This window comes from Rhineura floridana, chromosome 18 (assembly GCF_030035675.1).
Source record: "Rhineura floridana isolate rRhiFlo1 chromosome 18, rRhiFlo1.hap2, whole genome shotgun sequence".
Taxonomy (NCBI): Eukaryota; Metazoa; Chordata; class Lepidosauria; order Squamata; family Rhineuridae; genus Rhineura; species Rhineura floridana.
In genome coordinates this window covers 29,155,473-29,177,113 of record NC_084497.1, presented here as the reverse complement: position 1 = coordinate 29,177,113, position 21,641 = coordinate 29,155,473, and the positions used below count along the sequence as shown (strand labels likewise).

General features: G+C 46.5%; 1 protein-coding gene across 12 annotated transcripts in view; it reads left to right on the top strand.

The window, feature by feature from the left end:
* Positions 1 to 21,641, top strand: part of IGSF21 (immunoglobin superfamily member 21) — a 299,326-nt gene that overhangs the window by 175,210 nt on the left and 102,475 nt on the right. For all 12 annotated transcript variants that reach the window (XM_061600904.1, XM_061600912.1, XM_061600905.1 and 9 more), the window contains one exon: positions 15,370 to 15,482. In XM_061600904.1, the coding sequence (XP_061456888.1) occupies positions 15,370 to 15,482 (113 nt within the window). The remainder of the gene's footprint in view (positions 1 to 15,369; positions 15,483 to 21,641) is intronic.

The following is a 21,641-nucleotide window of genomic DNA, read 5'->3' as shown; positions in this document are numbered from 1 at the left end:
CAGAAGGGAATAGAAGAGGAGGAATGTGTGGACCACCCCTCTCCATCCAGACAACCAAGAGGAATTATCACAGTTCAAGGGCATTTTCCACCCAGATAAAATCACTAGGAAAATGAAACGGACTGCCTTCAAGTCGCTCCCAACTTATGGCAACCCCATGAATAGGGTTTTCACGGCAAGTGGTATTCAGAGAGGGTTTATCCATTGCCTTCCTCTGAGGCTGAGAGGCAGTGACTGGCCCAAGGTCACCCAGGGAGCTTCATGGCTGGATGGGGATTTGAACCCTGGTCTCCCAGGTCGTAGTCCAACACTCTAACCACTACACCACACTGGCTCCTCACTAGAGAAGTGTGCAAAGCAGAGGTTGGGGAGTGGTATAGCCAGGGGAGAGGGGTGGCCTAGACAGAATCCTGCAGTCCAGATAAGAGACCTGAAGTTGCACAGGAATATCGGGTGACTCAGTTCCTAGGCTTACATACTTTAATCTATTTTGAGTTTCTATGATTTTTTTTAATCAGAGAAAGGTGTCAGCTGTGGGAAGCTGTCAGAAATGTGTAAGGCTTTGTCCTGTCTCTGAAAAGGGAGAGTCATGTCACCAGATGACCAGGTCTGCAAGAAGTGGAACCCATCACCCATGCCACATAATGCGGACTGCCTGTTACTTTATGGGATGACCTTCCTGTTTTCAGTTCTTTGCAAGCATCGAAAAAGGGGAGTGAGGGTTTCCCAAGACCCCTGGTGTACCCCCAGGCATGGCCGGCAGCCCACGGCGGGCTTTGCACAGCCCTGAACCAGAGCTGCAACTCAAAAGATTTGCTGACTTTTAGAGTGACGTACCTTAAGCGGCAACAGATGTGGTTCCGATCTCGTGGCTGCTGAAGGCAACAGCCTCCCTGGTGGCTTTTGCAGAAACCTTCTCTCACTCTGCAGTGGCATCGATAAAATTGGATTGTTGTCTTAGAGTGTAAACATCTGTGTGTGTGTGTGTGTGTAAGTGCAGGCAGAGGTGCAAAGTATTTGTGTTTGCGCTCTCACTTTCTGCATTTATTGACAAACTGAGCCGAAAATGGCACCTGCTGAGAGATAGCTGATTCAGGCATGTAAATAAGGCACTGGGGATGGGATGGGATGGGATGGGGGGGAGAGGGGGAAGAAGCCCAAATGTCCACATCATTAGGCACTCTGGCAAAAGATATATGTACTGTATGGGGAATTTTACTTTACTCTCTGTTCCACTGCATGAGCGACAGCAATGGGCCTGCATTTGGTGAGTGGTCACATGCTGACTGGGAAGGGGCTGTAGCTCTTGCTTTGCATGCCAAATCTCCCAGGTTCAATCCCTGGCATTTCCAGCTAGGGTTGGGAATGCCCCCAGCTGAGCTCCTTCTAGTCAGTGCAGACAATATTGAGCTAGATAGACCAATGGTCTCTGCCAGTATCAGGCGGCTATTCCCATGGGCTTCGTATGGGGTCCTCAGCCACCACAAGGACATCCAACTGGCCAAATGGTCTGACTCGGTATACAGCAGCTTCCTGTGGTTTGTACTCAACTAACTTTTACTCAGAGAAGGCCCATTGAAATCTATGGACCTGTTAGCCATGGGTTTCAATAGATCTGCTCTGAGTTGGACTAACACTTGCTTTGCATGCCATCCCTGTGTTTTTGTTTAAATCAGTCCTTTATTCAGAACCAAGAGGACTAGAATCTTACTTTATTTTCAGGGGAAGGACCATATTTCTGTAGTAGAGCACCTGCTGTGCATGCAGGAGGGCCCAGGTTCAGTCCTCAGCATCTTGAGGTAGGGCTGGGAAAGCCCTCTTGACTGAGACCCTTGAGAGATGCTGCCAGCCAGTACAGATGATATTGAGCTATGCTCCTGGTGTTTGTTTGCACCTCAGAAGGAAGACTCAAGAGACTTGATTGATTGATTGATTATAAACTTGTTTTGTTGTTGTTATGTGCCTTCAAGTCGATTACAATTAATGGCGACCCTATGAATCAGTGACCTCCAGTAGCATCTGTCGTGAACCACCCTTGTAAGTTCAGGTCTGTGGCTTCCTTTATGGAATCAATCCATCTCTTGTTTAGCCTTCTTCTTTTTTTTACTCCCTTCTGTTTTGTTAATTATAAACTTCTGAGGATTTGGCAGCCATGGCTGAAATCAAACAGCCCTGATGCGGGCATCTCAAGTTGATGGAGACACAGGGGGCAAAGAGCCTCTGTCTCCTTACATGAGCAAAGCCGCCTGTCTCACAAAAATAACTTCTGCACTACACATTTAAAGCTGTGCTCTAACACTTCAGACTGTCATGTCTTCCCCCAAAGAATCATGGGAACTGTTACTTGTTAAGGGGTGCTGAGAGTTGTTGGGAAACCCCCTTATTCCCCACACAGAGCTACAATTCCCAGAGTGGTTTAACTAGTGGTGGCTGATGCTCATTGGGCCTGCTGGGGAGGAAGGCAGGGACCCCAACAGAGGTGGAACCAGAGCCAATGATTGGTTGAGCCAGAGCCAATGGCGGGCAGAGCCAACTCTTTTTAGATTTTGTCCCCATCCTCCTCCTCCTCCCTGCTGAATTCTACAAGGAGCAGCATTGAGCTGGAGGAAGACAAGGGCGACAGGCATGGAGGCACCCTGGTCTAAGTAAGAAGGCAGGGGGGAGGAGACTGACTGAGGCTGGTGGGGGTGGCACCCCATTTGGCCAAACAGACCAGTCTCCATTGGGCTTAACAATCAATCCGTCTTCCCAGGGAATTCTGGGTGCTGTAGTTCTGTATGGAGATTAGGGCTCTCCTAGAACCTCTCCAAGCGTTTAACAAACTACAGTTCCAGGATTCCCATGTCTAAAGTGGTCAGATACTGCTTGAAATGTACAGTTCAGATGGGGCCAAAGCTCCCCTACCAGTCATTTGACTGGCGTCAGCCTGTCATTGTCCCCTCAGCATGAAGGCAAGCGGAGGGGGCACCTGATCACACCCCTACTGGTCAGCATTCAGTGGGGTGTGCCCTCCAGGACCCAAAAGCATCAGACCAAAGCCGTCTCCTCTAAGCCAGTTGGCAATGGGAGGTGGCTGGTCTGATGCCCGTTGTCCCAGAATGCCTCAGGATGCTTAGCATGGGTATCTGAGAACATAAGAAGAGCCTGGCTGCTGGAACAGGCCAGTGGCCAACTAGATGCCCTGATGGGAAGCTCCCAAGCAGGACCTGAGTGAAGAGCACTCTCTCCTCCAGTGGTTTTCAGCAACTGGTGTTCCAAAGCATACTGCCTCTGACAGTGGGGAGAGAGCATCACCACCAGGGTTAGTAGCCACTGATAGCTTCTAGTGTTTCATTTTGCTGTACACTGCCCTGATATTTTATGAAAGGGTGGTCTATGATAGTTTTTTAATTAAATAACTAGGAGGGTGCAGAATTCAGGAGCCCCTCCAATGCCCCCCTGGGCAGGCATTCAGTTCTGTTCCTCCTAATATGCTGTGTGGTGCCCTCTTGGCTTCTCAGTAATGCCAAGTCCCTGGTGCGGGTGACCTTGGCATGGTCTGGGGAGGGAAATCTTTTGCAGTCCAAACACTTGCCGCCTCGCCGAGCTGAATCGAGGGCCCTGCAACACGGAGTGATTGGTATGCTGGGAGCTCGTCGCCTCCTTTTCAGAAAGGAGAGAGGCAGTTTGAGGACCCGTTTTTCAGTGTTTGACACAACGTCTCTCTTGCTCTTGTGCCGTGCCAGATAACTATCAGCAGCTGGATGTTGGACGCCGGTCCCACTGGCAACGAGAGAGCAGCCTATAATTACATCTAATTTTAAAAATTTTAAATGAGAGGTGGCTAGGGAGGGCAAAATGACTGCACCCCTCTGCCCAAAGTATTTTACTCAGAATAGTAGAGTTGGAAGGCATCCTGGAGGCTCATCTAGTCCAACCTGCCGGGCCTAGCCCTGGCCTGGTAGCAGATTTGGCATCCTCAGGGGATGAACCAAGCACCCCACAGGATGAGAACCTTGAGGAACAGGTAGGCCCCCTTGGAAGCTGTGCTAGGGATTCCCTTTGAGGAAGGAGAGGGGAGAGATTTGCTTAAGAACCCTTGGAGTTCTTAAGGAGGAGGTGGAGCCACTCCCCTCAAGTCTATGAGAATGCTGGCACCAAAAGGTCTGGGCCAAAGAGCGAGGAGATAGCATACAACTGTGGGCCCAGAGTTGTATGACTCATGGGTCAGGGGCCTCCTCATAAGTGAGCAAACTAAAACGCTTTCCCTGCCAGGAGCTGTACTGAGGATATGGCCTAGGAGGCCAGAGTACCTAAGGTCTCCTTCCTCAGCCTTCCAGTTGCTGGAAACAGCAGCGGAGGTCTCTGTCGCCCAGGTCTCATGCCTTGCTGTGATGCAGCTTACCTGAACTCCCTGTGCTCTTGACCTTGGACTGGTGCCTGACCTTGCCTCTGGATCATGTTTTGGGCCTAGGCTGGTTTTTCCTGCTTGACTTCGGTCCATTTGGACTGTCCTGCAACCCCCCTCTGCTTCAAGAGTACTTTCCTAGGGTGCTACTGCTTTCTGAACATGGGGCCTAGTTCCTGGGGGCACCTACTGGAACATGACCAAAACCCCACCAACACGCACGCTTGAAGATCTATGATGCAGAATGCCGTAGGAGCATCCCTGCCAGATCATTGTCTTGCCTCTGCTTAAATCAGGGGAAACGAAGATGGTGTCCTCCAGATGTTGAGGAACTACAGTACCTAGCAGCTGGCAGGGGCGTTAGTCTGGGATGATGGGAGCTGTAGCCCAGCAACATCTGGAGGGCATCTTGTTGTCTATCCCTGGCTTAAATAAATAAATACCTCCAACAAAGGAGAGATCCCTCCATCTCCTGAGACTGCGCTGTCGCTGAAGAGCTCTTGCTATTAGGACATTTCCCCCCTGGTGTTTGTTGCCAAAATCTCCTTCCCTGCAACCCGTGGTTGTGGATGGTAGCTCCATGTCAATCCATTCCAGATTTTAGCCCAAACTTTCGAGGAGCTGTCCAAGGTGCTGAACCTATTGTGGGAAGAGGTTTCAGCACCTTGGATGGCTCCTTGAAAGGTTAGGCTAAAATCCAGAGTGTATTCCACTGTCCCACTGACATGGAACCACCAGCAGTCACTGGCTTTAGTCTCCACCCCAGTTCTTGTCCTCTGCAGCAACAAAGAAAGTCTCCTTCATCTACTTCATGGCAGCCCTTCAGCTATTCAAAATCTGTTATCAAACCTCCCCTTAAAATAATATCTTCTTCAGACTAAAGAGAACGGCTATTTTTACCGTTCCTCATAGGATCTGGTTTTCAGGCCCCACACCATCCTGGTCCTCTGGGCAATCTCCAGGCTGTTGAAAAACTGTGCTTAAAACTGGTAATATTGCTACTTCTGTAGCAAAACAGCAGCAATGCAGGCAATCTCCAAAACTGCCTTGACCACTTGTGGGTTACTGGAACATCCTGCGCTGACTCTGGACAGTGCAACACTATGACACTAGTCAGGCTCAGTGACCTGCTGATGTCACTGAGGGCCAAGTCAATTCAGAGTGAGGGCAGTGGTTTCTGAATGGGCCCACACTTTTGAAAACCTCACAAAAGGTGGAAGGACACCTTCAATGCCACCAAGTAATTCCTGAGAAACCTCAGGCTTGCTTGAAAAGCGCTGTTGGTGCAGGTGATTATTTTTTCTGAAGCTCGTCAGGTTAGCCTGACAAGGTGAGGATTCCATTTGCAAATATGCACACACACACACTTCAAATAAAGAACACAATCAGCATGTTATCTCTCCCCCCCCCTTATTTTTTGCTGTTGCCAAACTGGCAATTTCACCCCAGCTGTATCCTTTCTTCCAATCACTCCTGCTTATCTGCCACAACAATAAAAACAGCCTTCACCCAGTTGGATCGCAACATTTTGTTAGCAAACATGCCAGGCTTTTTTTTTTTTTTTAAAAGAATAAATCCAAGTGTCAGCCATGGCTGGGTCTCCTGAGTGGCTGGGCTATGTTAGATAAGACTCCCCATCAGCTTGGCTCTTTTGCTTTGGACCTGAGCGTGTGTGCTGTAGGATCCCTGCATTTCCAGTTCTCTTGGGTTTTATCAGTAGCAGATTAAAAGTCTATGATTGTTGAGGTTTGCAAGTTGGGGAGGTAAGCTGTGGGCTCTTTTCTTTTTCCTTTTTTGGTTTGTCTGTCTGTATCTCTCCTCTCCAAGGTGCAAAATACTTGTTACTGCTAAGACTATGTGATACTATGTGATACTTATTTAATGCCAATAACGTGATGAGTGCTGGAAAATGCAAGGATGTGACAATGAGGCGACCCACCCAGAGTCTTGCAAGCTGCATTGGGCTGGATAAAGGAAACAGAAGCAAATTAATTCGGGACAGATGAATCTGTGGTTTTGGTTCAGTTTTTAAGTTCACCCCATTTCTGCCCTGATTTGCAACTTTATTTATATATTTGTTAAAGCATTCGGCAAGAAAACCTATATTTTTTTAATGTCCGTTTCTTCTAACGTACACACCTTTGCAAGCAATTTCCATGAACAGGATGTCACTTTGTTCATTATTTTTCACTGATATATGCATTTTTCATGAGTTTTGGTTGGAGAAAGACGCAGGAGCACGGGAAATTGCCTGATATGGAGACAGACTCTTGGTCCATCCAGCTAAGTATCATCTGCAGAGACAGGCAGCCGCTCTCCAGGGTTTGGGGGCAAGAGTCTCTCCCAGTCCTACTGGAGATGCTGCTGTGGTTTGAATCTGGGGCCTTCTGCAGGCAAAGCAGGTGCTCTAACCACTGCGTGATGGCCCCTCCCTCACTGTCCCTGTTCGGTCCTCCTGGCTGGGATCCTCCATCTTTCCTGAAAGGAGAGAGATGTGTTTAGAAACTGGGGATGGGGGAGAAATTCAGTTCAGTTCACATTTCAGGCTGAATAGATCAAATTGGCACTTTCTGAAACAATCTGAGAACTGAAACACAGCCATCTTTCACAATTTGCACTTGCTCAGATTTTTTCAATGCAGTTTGCCAACCAATGTTTACAAAAATGCGTACCTTAGAGGAAGGGTGTGTAAAAATGAAGATATTAGGGAAAATAACAAGCAAAATTGCATTATATGATGAAAAATTGCTTGCAAAGATGTGTATATTAGTAAAAATGCCTACAACTTGTGTTTATTAGGAGAAATTAGCACTAAAATTTTGGAGAATTTTCGTGCGGATTTTTTTTAAAAAAGGGCAAATTGCTGCAGAAATGAGCAGAACTGAATTTAAGACTGGAAAAAAGGAGAAATTAAGAGAATTGAAATGCACAGATCTTTTAATCCCTAGCAGAAATCACTAGCTTCTGTAAGAGTCCCATCTGTGGTTCTGCTCATTTTTGTCTCTGGCCCTGTCCACTGCTGACATGTGGCCCCTGAAAGGTTGTCCATGAAGCGATGTGGCCCTCAGGCAGAACACATTTCCCCACCCCCTTACTTGGCTATTATGGCCAACAGCCTTTTTGATAGGCTTGTCCTCCATGAATGTATCAGATTAGGTGAGCCAGAGATTGTTTTCAAAGAGCTGTGGTAAGAGAAAGTTGGGAGGGGGGACAGGAGAGAAAAGATGGTGGGCAATAAAATGTTTGCACCCAGAGATGGCAGATCTGGAAGCTGACAAGCACACTTTTGTCTCCAGAAATGTCTCTCCTGGGCTATAGTTTGTCTTGGAAGACAACTGTCGCCTTGCCAATCCGGTGCGTAAGTAATTTGTTCCAGACCCCCCTTGGGCATTTTGGCTTCGTCTCAGGTGAAGAGAATGGAGAGAGAGAAGAAATAAACTAAGGCTGCAGCCTGCATCCGCCGCAATCAGGCCAAGCTAAATGCTTTCTCTCCAAGCGCAGCTGCGCAGGGGTGTGAAATCGAGATTAGAGCCGGCGAGATTCATTTTTCCAACTGCCTCGACAAGTCACGGGTTTGCTGTAAGGAGGGGATCCGACGGTGTAGATTTGGCTTTCTTTTAGACTTGCTGTTTGTGTGTGTTTCACTGCTGGTGTGCAAGCCGCCATCAGGGGTGCAAGCTGAGGGCCCACAGGCCACTGGGGGGCCCATTGAGAAGAGCCCCCTGGTCCCGGTCCTCCTTTATGCCATTGCAACCTGCCTTCTTGTTCATCTGCCTCTCTCTTTGGTAATGAGATAGAAGAGGAACAACAGTAGATGGCACATTGCCTGCTTCTTGTGGGCTCTCTGCTAGGCAGGCAAGCTGGTGGTCACCATGATGAAGAAGAAGAGGGACAGCTGGTGGTAACGGTGGTGAGGAGGTAGTTTCCTCAAGGGAAGGAGCCCATGGAGGGAGGGATCTTGCCAAAGGGCCCTCCAGACCTTGGAGCCATCACTGAAGAGGTCAAGCTGGTGACTAGGTGGTGCACCTCTTGGCTGCAACTATTTTGAGCAAGTCTGAGGCTGGCATCAATCTGGCTTACTACTTTAAAGCTCTGCCCTGATTGGCTGGTATATATGCCAATCCGCTAGGGATCCCAGGCTTGCTGGTAGTTGGTGATGAGACTCTTCTGCCAACCCATCAGGAATCCTAGGCTTTCTGGCAGTTCATGAGGAGAGTCTTATTTGTGGAGCTGGAGCAGCAATTTTAGTGATAAAGGAAGATATGTAAACAAATATCGGCTATTAAGAGAAAGCAGTCCTCCCCCTCTGCCCATCTTATCTGCACAAAACCTTGCAGTGCCAGACTTCCTTGGAAGGCATGGTACAAACAGGGCCATACATTGAGGCCTGAAAGATGTCTGGCTGGGATTCAGTGTGGGTGTTATTGCTCCAGAGAGGAGGATTGCAGGGAGTCTAGCAGTTGGAGAGGCTTTTTGCCAAGTTGATGAGGACTGAGTTGAAAGGAGAAGTCCTGCTTTGTGAAATATTCATCAGCTGTGAAGAGGCCACCCTCTGTTGCCTCATTTTGTGATCTCTGATAGACTAGGACCCCCCTCATGCAATCTGTTCAGGAAGTATTGCCCTTGTTGTAAATAGGCTTGATTTGCTCTTAACGACACCAGCTAATAGCCTTGTGTTTTGATAGCATCATGTCTGGGAACCTGATCCCTGATTGGCTGGGTTCACTTACGGAGGAAATAGCTACTAAAATAGCAACAAATAGCAGGAAAGGAACTGCAAACTAGTGAGGAGACAAGCCCTTGAAATTCCTCCCTAATAAAAGCTGCTGGTCTGGGCTTGCAAGTTGATCTGAGAAAGAAGGGGATTCTACCGCCCTTTCTCCTTGCCCTCAGTGTTACAGCTCCATTCCTCATTTCCATTTCCTCTGTCTCAACCAGTCTTTTCCCTGGAATATATTATTCTTCCCCCTGCCCCGCACCTGACATATCAGGAACAGGATCCAGAACTGACACCAGCCCAAATAAATAGGGGTTCTGGATCCAAGATGTTCCATTTCGTTGCAAAACTCTCTCATATCCAGGAACAATGCCTGTAGAGGAATGCTAGGGACTCTGTGGCCCTCCAGATGTTGCCAGGCTCCAACTCTCATCAGCTCCAGCATCCAACATGGCCAACAGTCAGGGATGATATATTTATTTTCATGCTACGTTTCTGTCTACCTTTCCTCCAAGGAGCTCAAGGTGGCGTACAAATATGGTTCGCCCTCTCCCTGTGTTATGCTCATGACATCCTTGTGAGGTAGGCTAGGCTGAGAGGCAAGTGATTGGCCCAAGGTTGCCCAGTGAGCTTCATGGCTGAGTGGGGGATTTGAACCCAGGTCTCCCAGGCCCTAGTCCAACACTCCTAAGCACTCCACCACACTGGAGCAGGTCCAGCAACCTCTGGAGGGGCCACTGATTCCCCCTTCCTGGCTTGAGATGTTCCCGTGTAGGCAGGGCTGAACGCAGCTCTTGGGAGGGTGCTTGTTTCTCCAAGTGCGCGAGGCGATTCTTCAACTTGGATGTTCCAACTTTAGCAATATGGCTCTTTTTTAAATGGAGTGACCCGGCGTCCCTCATTATCCCATCTCTGTGAAGAGATGTGCCCCCCTTGCTGACCAGAAACCTAGAGCATGGCCTCACCACCGCTCACCTCTTCCTGTGCTCTGCTTCAGGTCAGAATCTCTCTGCCTGATCCTCCTCCCGCGTCCACTCCTTCCTTCCTTCCCTGCTGCACATTTCTGTCAGCTTCTCTCCATGACAGTTCCATTAAGAAATTATTTACATTTCTCAAATAACGCCTCTGTTGCTTGCTCCGGTGTCATTTTTTTCCAGTGTGGAGATGGAAAAATTGCATGTGAAGAGGGTTCTCTTAGAAATAAGCCCTGTTGAGGTTCCATCATGGATTACACAGACAAGAGGGGCAATTTACCTTTCAACAGGATGATAGGGTTACCAGGGAGGGTCTGGGTCCAAGATGACTTCCTGACAATGCAGGCTGATTTTTCCCCCTCCTCATTATGAATATATTAACTGTATATGCTCTTCCCTGTAGACTTTGTAGTTTCCTGAGCATTCAGGATTAACAAAAATGATTTGGTGCAACTCCAGGAGAATTTGGGGCACTGTTTAGAATGGATCAGATCTCCCTTCCTCCAAACTTCAGGATGGCTTTCTGAAATTCACAAGCCAGACATGCTCAGACAAGGGGGATGTCTCTGGTCCAGGAAGTGGTCTGTCTGGTCATCAACCCCTCTCCATCTCTTTCAGGCATGCAGATTTGACACCTACGTAAGTGAGACCTGAGGGCAACCTCTGGTTGTCATAGGCTTTGCGTTGGCATTAGGGATAGTCCTGAAATTCTCTTCTGAGTCCCCTGGTCTCATTTCCAGACTAGAATGGTTGGTGCATGAATCCTCCATTGTTTTAATTCCTGAAAATTGTGCAGAGCGTTCTTCACGATGTCTTGCAGATCTTGGCATTTGAACCCCTTTTTTCCCAGCTAGGTGACTGAGATATGCACACGCGGAGCTGTATTCAACAAAGTTTTACTCAGAGGAGTCAATCCATTGAAATGAATGAAGCAAGTTTGTCATGTCCATTGATTTTTTTGGGTCTACTCAGTGTAGATCTAGCATTGGCTGCAACCCATCTTCCCCTCTTTTTGCAGTACCTTATTAGTCAATTAGATGGCACTCATCATTGAGATTCTTTTTTGGGGTCTTTAATTTGGGGGGGGTACATATAAGCATAGACAGAGAACTATCCAGGCAAAAATATCAATTACTATTTTTTTAATTGCAGTGGGCGGAATATTTATAGCAGCTTTTAAAGTGTTTTTACTATGTATTTTGTTTTCATGTATTAGCCTGAATCTCTTTTAAGCCCTCCGGCTTACCCAGATGAAGAGTGCATGCAAACAGGGTGTTTTTTTAAAATAAATAAATGATAGAGTTGTATCCAACAAAATTTGACTCAGAGTACACCCACTGAAATGAATGAACCTGACTTAGCCATCGTTCATTCATGTCAAAAGGCCAACTCTCAGTAGAACTAGCACCAGATGCCCCCCATAGCCAGCAGGCAGCAAAGATACTGAAGGGTAACCCTTTTTAACCCTTTTTAAAAAAAAGTTTTTAAAATGTTTTTAACTCTGTTTTGTCTTAATGTATTTTAAGATTTGTTTTTATGATGTTTTAAAGTGTTTTAATGCCTTGTTTGCCACCCTGGGCTCCTGCTGGGAGGAAGGGCAGGATACAAATCAAATAAATAAATAAATAATAAAGGGTATGGGATGTTGTTAGACTATAGCTGCCATTATCCTTGGCCATTGGCTAAGCTGGCTGGGGTTGAAGGGAGTTTTAGTCCAACAACATCTGGGGACCCAAGACTGAAGAACGATGGTGTTGGAAAGCACAGCCGTATGGAAAGAGTGACTTGAACCTGGGATCTTTGGCCAGGTCTACAAGGCCACACCAGATAAGGCTCATTACATCTTCCTGCTGTCTCATTCTGCTGCAGTAATTGATTAAAAAAAGGTTTTTTGGGAACAGGGGTGGTGGTGGTGATGATGATGCCAGACGGTTCGAATTTACCCGCTGGTGGCAAGTGAGACAATTGTCACGGTCTGGAGCAGGAGCTGCAAATAACCCTCTTTCCTACTTTTGCTTTCATTTGTATGTGCTTTTCAAGGCTCATGTTAATTCTATGGCATTCTACCTTTACTCAAATCCCTCAAGAAACTAAAGTGTGGTCTCTCTCTATAAGGGTTTTTTTGGAGGAAGGGGAGGAATGGGGGACAGAGGAGAGAAGTAACCAGAGGGGTTGGTGTCCACAGCACTTGATCAAACATCTAAACGTCTCCATGGGCTTAAAGGTTGATGGACCCTGGTCAAGTGGGATGAATGGGTGCCCCTGCCCTGCCGGCGCTGAGGTTGCATGTGGCTTGGATTTCTCATCCTACCAGTGAGGCAGAGGAGCTGTCCAGCCAGGCAAAATGCAGGTCCCAAGACCAGGTTGCAGAGACTGCCCATCATGGTAGCTGGCGCTGAGTCACGGGGCACGGAACCGGACATGCCAAAAGTCAGTGCGCTAGCCAGACAGCAGCTGAAAGGCTTTGTGGTTGACCCTGCAGCCCACCCTTCTAAGGTGGCTGAGCCTGGGTTGGAAGCTTTATACCGAGTCAGGCCACTGATCCATCTCTGTATGTTGTACACACTGACTGGCAGTGGCTCTCCAAGATTTCAGGCAGGAATCTTTCCTAGCCCTACTTGGACATGCCACTGGGGACTGAACCTGGGAAATTCTGCATGCCAAACCGGCGCAACCCCTTGGAGCTCCAGTAGCTGGTGGTTCTTACTTCTTGCACAGCCTCGTCCTTGCTTCCTGAACAAGGATGGAGTTTCAAGCCCCTTGCCCACCCTGGGAAAGAAAGATTTTGCTCCTCTCCACTGTGCATTCCCAGCCACTCAGCAAGCAGGCCAAAGGGAACCGGAGAAGTGATTGCCTTGCCTGTAATCCATAATGCAGTTCCCTCAAGGTGCTTTTCCACAGCTGTCAAAAGTCACACCTGGAACTTGGGCGCCTTCTGCATTTTACATGGCACTTTGTCAGGAGGACTTAAATTTTAAAAAATCTGACCCTTCCCTACACCTGCCCTATAAGAACAGCCTTTTGGGAACCAGAATCCAAGTGGGGAAGGTGGGTAGGAGTGTGATTTTAAAAGCTGGTACGTCTGTGGTGGTGGTGATGGACAGAATGAAGTGCAACTTTTAATGCTGTCACTGGATTAAAAGCAATCTGATTGAAAAAAATCATGTGAGTTTAATCCGATTGATTAAATCTGCATAAATTTGCACCTGAGAATGCAATAGTTGTAAAAGGAAAGTATATTTCCTTCTGTGTTTTTTTTTTAAAAAATAGATGCTGTGTATGGCAGACTATGTTTATTTACAGCAGGGATGGGGAACCTGTGGCCTCCAATTGTTGTTGGATTGCAGCTGAGCTCTGAGCCCCACAACCTGTTCCTTGAGGGTCTTGTTTTATCTCTCTCTCTGATCCTGACACACAGTCATGACAGCAACTCTCCAGTGCTATCTGTCAACAGTCCTTTTGCCCAGCATTTTTTGTAACATTACTGGAGCATCTAACTTGTCTTGATGGAGACGGATCTCTGGCAATCAGTTCCTCGTGTGGCCATGTCTAATTCTTAAATATTGCAGGTTATTTTGCTAATAGGCGAGGCATAACTGCTCTTGCTGAAAGAGGAGCGAGACTGATGGAGGTGTTTGGAGTAATGAAGCGTCAAGTTAATGGAGGATCCAGCGTCCAGTGTTGGACTCAATGAGGGGAATGGAGAGGGGGGTGGGGGAGGAGAGTGGAAGGTGGTAGTTGGGGGCTGATTCTTTTAAATCAGTGATCTGTCTTTCCTCTCATTTACTAATGAATGTCACTGCGTCCTTTGACAAACGTTGTGTGGGCTGGTTCAGTGAAGAGGCAGGCACATACTTGAGCTTCAAAGAGATGACTGGGGAGGCAGTGTAGTGTAGTGGATAGTGTGTTAGTGGCATGTGTGCAATTCTCTTTGAATCACAGAGGTCCGGGTTCACATTCTGACTCAGATGTGAAACCTGCTGGGGAACTTAAAGCCAGTCAAACTCTCATGCAGAGTGGTTGTAAGGTTAAAATGGGGAAATGTCTTGTTCCTGCCAACTGGGCCTGAGATCATGGGCTTGCAAAGGGAGCCCTCCAGCTAGGAGAGGAGTAGCACTGGAACCTATGCCCAGGGCATAAGGAAGGGCCAGATATCAGTAGTGCACACTTGGCATCCAAAGGGTCTCTGGTTCAGTCCTTGGGATCTCAAGCTAGGGCTGCAAAAGAAAAGCATTCTTAAAAGAGTTTAAATATTCTAAAACACAGTTACAGTTAACTTAGGGTTATACCAACCCAAGGGTTGCATCCAAGTAATTTCTGGCCAGCGTAGACCCATTGAATTTAATGAATCTAAGTTAACCAAGTCCATGATATTTCAGTGGATTTGCTCTGAGCAGAAGTAATGTGGGATACAACCCCAAGGGTCTGACTGGGTGTAATGCACCTTTAACTGCTGAAACAGATGGGAGCTATCCATGGTGCTGGGTCACAAGACTCGAATACCATTGTTGGATCTTCTAGCAGCTCTTACAGCCCTACCCAACATGGGCAACCTGATCCCAGAAGACCTCATACTGCCAGGCAGGCACGGCGCCTTCCATTAGGAACCCTCATATTTTGTTCTTGGGTGGTGAGTCCAGGGGATGTTCCTGTGGCATATGAGGCATTTGGCATCGGTCCATATCTTTGGATGTAGCAGGGGACAAGAATGGAGTGGCCACTATGACTGCTTTCTTGGAGTCTCCTCTAGGGGGAGTCAAATCCTCCCAGCATCATACATTGGTGTCTGTGAGGGAGTTTCTCTCTCCTAACGACATCATACCAGAGTTGGTCTCTGGATGCTAGATGTTACTGACAGATAAGCCCTGTGTGTGATTCTCCTTTGGGGAAAATGTTTCGATTGAAATGTGACACATCAGAATCAAAGTTTGCTGCTGACAAGGTCCTTGCAGATGCTCCATACATCATAACAACATAAGAAGAGTTCAGCAGCTGAATCAGACCAAACACCCTTCTTGTTCAGCATTCTGTTCCTACAATGGCCAACCAGATCCGTCCTGCTTTTGGGTTTCTCATAGGGGCATCTGGTTGGCCACTGTGAGAATGGAGGCTGGACTAGGTGGGCCGCCACTAGCCTGATCCAGCAGCCAGGCTCTTCTGGTGTTCAGTGATGCCCCTGCTTATGATATTCTTGGTGTGAGATCTGGCTAGACAGACCTTTAGTTTGATTCAGAAAGGCAGTTCTTCTTACATCCGTGCCTCTCTTCCCCTCTCCCCTCCTTGTGTTTCAGGTTACCTGACAGTCAGCATCGAGCCGCTCCCACCTGTGGTGGTTGGGGATGCCGTGACCTTGAAATGTAACTTCAAGACGGATGGCAGGATGCGGGAGATAGTTTGGTACCGGGTAAGCAAGGAAACAGAGCTGCGTTCCCTGTCCCCATCCAAAGAGCCCTGTGCACTTGTTGTTTTGCCATGTGTTGTGAGAACGCGGCCAGGTTGGGTTTCCAGACGATGGCAGACCTTACACATGCACACACGTGCCCCTTTGAACTGTGAGGATGCCTCTTGCTTGCTTGGATGAAGAGGGTCAGGGGGAGACTTAACAGTTGCACCCAACTAAGTCATACGCATGGTTAAAAGTTCTGCATGGTTATAAGTTCTGTCCATAAATTTCAATGAGTTTACTCTGACTAGGACAAACATTGGATGTAACCCTTATGGCTTCTCATATGCTTGGGATGTAGAATGTACCCTACAAAGGTAAGAGCTGCTCTCACTTTTGCCTCTGGTCCTACCTACCACCGCCAGCATGTGGCCCCTGAAAAGTTGCTTACAAGGGCATGTGGCCCACAGGTTGGAAGATGTTTCCCCACTCTATATCTAAATAACTTTTACTTAGAATAGACCCAGGGCTTTTTCTGGTGACAGTACTCACTGGTACAAAGTAGTGGCACCTCTTTTTTTACAACCTGTTGGAGCCATTTTGTGATGGCACCCATGATACTTTTATGAATATGTGAGTACCAGCACTTGGGTAGATCCATTGAAATAAATGGACCAAATGGTTGTAGCTGATGTTAATCCTACTCAAAGTAAACCCATGGGGGTTGTGTTCAATGCTCAGCATAGAACCACTGAAGTTAACTGGCATGACTAACTTAGGTCTGATAATTTCAGTGGGTCTACTCTGAGTAAGACTTGGTTGTCCAAAACCCAATGTCCATTAACTTCAATGGTCTATTCTAAGTAGGACTAACATTGGCTACAACACTCCTGCATGATGAAATGCCATGTTCCAAATGAAATATGTTGAATGCATAAAAGATCCTGAGAATGGTTGTCTATTTGTAGAGGAGGGTGCCTGTTACATCACTGTGTGATCTTCGCCTCTGAGCTAAGCTTCTTCCAGTAGACTGTGTTGTGAATGGTTAATTCTGTGTCAGTTTTCAACTGGGCCATTCAGTTACTTCTCCTGTAAAGGTGCCACTGAATTACCAAGTCACAGAGGAAGGTGCCTGTTGGATCTCTGTATAGGATGCCTGCTTGGCAGGTTCACAATCCCAAGCACTAAGATCTTTACAGACCCTTCTACGAGTGTTTCAACAAACAGATGCAAGAGTGGGAAGCAATGGGGAACAGGGTTTTTTCAGTGGTGGCTCCCCATTTATGGAATGGCCTCTTTACAAGGTGCTTCTGATGTGTAACTAGTCTGTGCTGCTTGCCCTCTTAGCTAGCATATTTCTGACGCCTGTTGTTTGCTTTACATTTTGCCTTGTTTGGGTGGGAAGGAGTCAGACATTTTTATTTGATGCCTTCAGTTGTGTATTTTCTTAATTATATGCTGCTTTTGAAATTATAACTTAAAAACTGAAAAGCCCAGGGTCTCATTTTTTGACGTAAATCAATAAATTAAATTGCACTCAATGCAACAACAAAAAGCCTTCCTTTAGAGGAGGTGTGTCATTACTTTTACAGAAACAAAGGTGTGGGGCTTTTCCAGGCCACAATCCAATGTGCACTTACCCCAGAGTACATCCAGTGTGGTGCCAAAACTTGCCCTCAAACCTCTTGTGTACTTTTTGTCTTGCCCTGTGCAAGAGACTTCTGATTTTCTTTATAATTCTGGTGGGTGGAAGGTTGAGCTTACGTTATCATTGCAAGGCAACCAGGGATGTCATGAGTTTCCTGTAAACATTTCCCAGCAATCTGCAGCCTCCCGAGCTGCCCACGCTTCCTGATCTGAAAAATCCCCATGGGAGGAGTTACTTCATGAAGTTTTCCCCAAGGCTTTAAGTGAAGTGCGGGAAGCCGGAAAGGCTGGCTACTGAGCACCTGAGGTCAGTGTGCTCACTCAGTCTTTAAGGAAAGTCCTTCCTTTCACATTAAAAATCATAACAATCCACACAGATTTCTTTGAAAGTAAAAACATTCAAAAGTAGAAACTAGACACAATGAACAGCTTGCCAAGAACATGGTAGAGAGTCTCCCCATCTTCCTGTGCTTACTGGAAAACTCATGTTGGGAGGTTTTCAGGAAGTGCGGGTGCAGATCACTGGAGAGATGCCTGAAAGGGGATACTCAAACACCCCTTGGCTTCCCCGAAAGTAAGAGAAGCACAACAAACACACACCCATAATCATTTCATAAAAAAAGTTCTCCCCTTCGATAATGTTCTGTTGCAATTTCTTTTATCATTAGTTCGAGAATGGCATTTTAAAAAGGCAAATAAAAAAGGATATTCCTGGAACAGCATTATGTTCAACCCAGTGAGTTGTATCCAACTTGGGGTAGACCCATTGAAATTAATGGGCATGGCTAGCGTAGGCCATGGGTTTACTCAAACTGAGTTGGCTGTAAACCATCAAGGCTTGCTGCTGAGGACATTTGCTTCGCATCATATAGGTAGGACGGAGGAGGTTTTTAAGAGTGAAATGCATCTTTGAACATGAAAAGAATTCCTGTGATCTGAATACTCACTAGATGGTCCCAAATCTGAAGCATTTAGGTATGTAGCTGAGAGATTGGATTATTGGGGGGGGGGAGATCCACATAGAAAAAGAAAAATAGAGTAGGGCCCAGTATGTATTAGCAATCTGTGTCAAACGCCATTTAGTTCCAGGTCACCTGGACAGCTGGAGGAGCTGGAGGTCTATTTATCTCGAAACCCATTAAGTCTTTTCAGGGGACAACGGGAGTTTAACCCTGCCTGGAAAGGCGATTGCCTTTCTCTATGTAGCTGCTGCCCTCTCCGCTTGCTCTCAGCCAACCTGCTCTCAAAAGATGGGAGAACATTGTTGTGTATCTTATCTCTTTGGTTGATTGGCCTCTAGTAGTACTTTTTAAAAAAGTGATCTGTGCTGCTTTGCAATCTGGATTTGTATTTATTTTGGGCTTGCAAGATGCTTCAAACTTGGAAAGGTGTATAAAAATGAGGTCTTGGAGGGGTTGGTGCTAGAAGGGGGGTTTGATTTTCCTGGGCAAAGATAGTATCAGGGGAGGACCCCCTTATTTTCTGACACTAGGGGCAAGTTGACAAGCAGGCTTGCATTAGAATCATAGAATCATAGAGTTGGAAGGGGCCTTGTAGGCCATCGAGTCCAACCCCCTGCTCACAGCAGGAAATCCACAGCTAGAGCATCTCCCGCAGATAGCTGTCCAGCCTCTGCTTGAAGACATCCAGCGAAGACATCCAGTGAACCAAGTGATACTGGACAATAGGGATGGGTGAGAAATTTGATTCAGTTCACATTTAAAGCCAAAACTATGAAAGTCACATGCAGTTTGAAACAACATGAGAACCGAAACACAGCCATCCTTTGAGATTTGCGCTCCTCCGAATTTTGCAATGCAGTTCTCCAAGCAAAGAATGTTTACAAAAATGCAAATAGTAGGGGGACAGTGGGCATAAAAAACTGAATATACTACTGAAGGTAACATAAAAAATGCATTATACTAGGAGAAATTGCTTGCAAAATTGTGTGCACTACCAAAACTGCCCATTCATCTCAATGGGTCTAGCCAGTGTAGGACTTAGTTGGATACCACCATAGGTGTCTTAATTAAATATTGTCCTTCTATGTTCATCACAATTGTCTTGTATCATCTCGCTGTATTCCTCTTCCTTTTAACGAATGCAACCCTAATTATCCACTCCATTTCTGGCAAACCTCACAGCCCTCCCCCTTCCACCCAATCCCATAACACTCATTGATCATCCCAATTACTCTCGTTAGCACTTTCTCCATGTCTTCGTTATCTTCTTGATAATAGCCTCTCTCTCCCTGCCCCTCCACCCCGCTCCCCAGTATTTGCCAGTCCTCCAGAACAGCACACCACGGAAGTCTCTCTGCACCCTCCATCTCTTGGAGCACCCGCATTTTTAGAAAGTCAGCAGGACTTCTTTGAGCCTGGGAGGGGAGAGTGAGTCCCAAAGCCATAAAGTAACATTATGAGACCTGCAGCCCTTGGAAACTGGGAGCAACCGACAAGATACAAGAGAGCACTGCAAGCTCTCACTTTCTCAAGAATTCCCAGGAAACGTAGAAAGCTTCCAGGTACCTATCTAGGTCACTATTCTCTACACCAGCCTTTCCTAGCAGGAATTATGTTTCTGTGTGTGTGGGGAGATTAAGATGGGTCTTGAAGCCATAAGTCTTTAGACCAGGGGTAGGCAACATGGTGCTCTCCAGATGTTTTTGAATACGAGTCCCATCCTGCTAAGCCAGCATGAGCAATGGTCAGAGATGTTAGGAGTCAAAGTCCAAAATATCTGGAAGGGATCACATTGGCTATGCCTGCTGTAGGCTCCCAAGATGGAGATTACAGGCTGAAGCAACTTCTCTTAGATGCTTACAGGCTTGAGGTTAACACCTAGGAACCTGGAGTGGAGAAGAAACAGCTGATTTCCCCCATAAACACACACTTATAGAAGCATGAGCCCTGCCTGTTTCCCAGGTTCACGTCTCAATGGGCCGCCTCCATTTGCACAGCCACATCCCATCCCCTGTATGAAACCATCACTCTGGGTTCCATTCCTTGGTTGCGCTACATCGTGACCAAGGGAGAAATAGTGATTCATTGTCTCCCTTCCTGAGTGCTGCCTTCCCTCAAGCCCTTAAGGTCTGGCCATTCCAGCTAGGCTGGACCCATTTTTAAAATTGCGTTTGGAGACAGCCTACTTAACACATACCAGAATGCCTGTATCCTTGTATTTTGTGCATAGAGAACTCTCTTTCCCTCCCACTCTCCCTTTTCCCCACCCTCTCTTGATTTGCTGAACATTGTTGGATTGTAAAGGCAGCCATCCGTGGAAGCAGAATCAGACACGTTATAAAAAGATTAGAAGTAAGTCTTGCCAGGGAATGTGTAGCACAGCAGATATTCGCCCATTAAAAGTTTTTTAAAAAAAACATCATGTAGAGTGATGACTTGGAATGCTAATGATGATGATAATTAGGGCTGCAATGCTTAGTAGATTAATCGGTTTGGTTAGTTAATTAAAATTCTCTTTGGACTGAGTTTTTTTATCAAAGAGTTACCCACCATCGGACACATTTTCTCAAAACTGGCAGGTTATTTATTTTTTTTATTTTGCAAGACTTACACAGCGCTTAATAAACAGAGCAAACAAGCCTCTGAGCAGTTTGTATAAAATGATATATTAAATCAACAGATTTTTGCAAACCAGTAGTCACAATAAAATTATCAAAATATATATGCAATAGGATGTAGTGGTTAAGGTGTTGGACTACGACCTGGGAGACCCGGGTTCAAATCCCCACACAGCCATGAAGCTCACTGGGTGACCTTGGGCCAGTCACTGTCTCTCAGCCTCATGAAAACCCTATTCATAAGTCGGAATTGACTTGAAGACAGTACATTTACTTTTTTGTGTCCACCAGAGTCCTACTTGGCATAACCCCACAGAGTGGTGATAAGTTAGTAAGGTCTATTCATTTCAATGAGTCTGTTCTGTGTAGGACTAAAATTGGATGCAACACAGTGTAAATAATTATTTTTAGTATAAGAGTTTATATTAAAATTCTTGGGAGTCAGGCATGTTCTTTGAGGAGGCACCTTTCCAGGTCTATAATACAGATGGGAATGCCTCTTCTGAACCATCTTAGAAGAGGCATGCTTGTCCTGCCTGTTGTGATATGTGCGCCATATAATGTTTTTCATCCTCTTTTTAGAGCTGTCTTTTATGCATATGCATGTTTGGCCAATTTGTCAATGAAAATCTCCTTTGAATTGCCAGTCCTGGGAATAATGGAAGCCTCTTCAAACAGACCAGAGAGAGATTTGCCCCTATGGGGAAAATATGGGAGTTGTTCAGTGCTAGAGTCCTACTCAGAGGGGATCCATTGAAGTTAAAGAGATGACTAAAGTTCATTAGTTTCAGTTGGATTTACTGCATGTACAGCTTTTTTGGATACAGCCCATTTCCATTGTATGTATGTGTGTCGGTCACTTAGGCTTAAATCTGGAAACCATAAGAAGAGCCTGCTGGGTCAGGCCAATGGGGGCCCATCTAGTCCAGCCTCCTGCTCTCACAGTGGCCAGC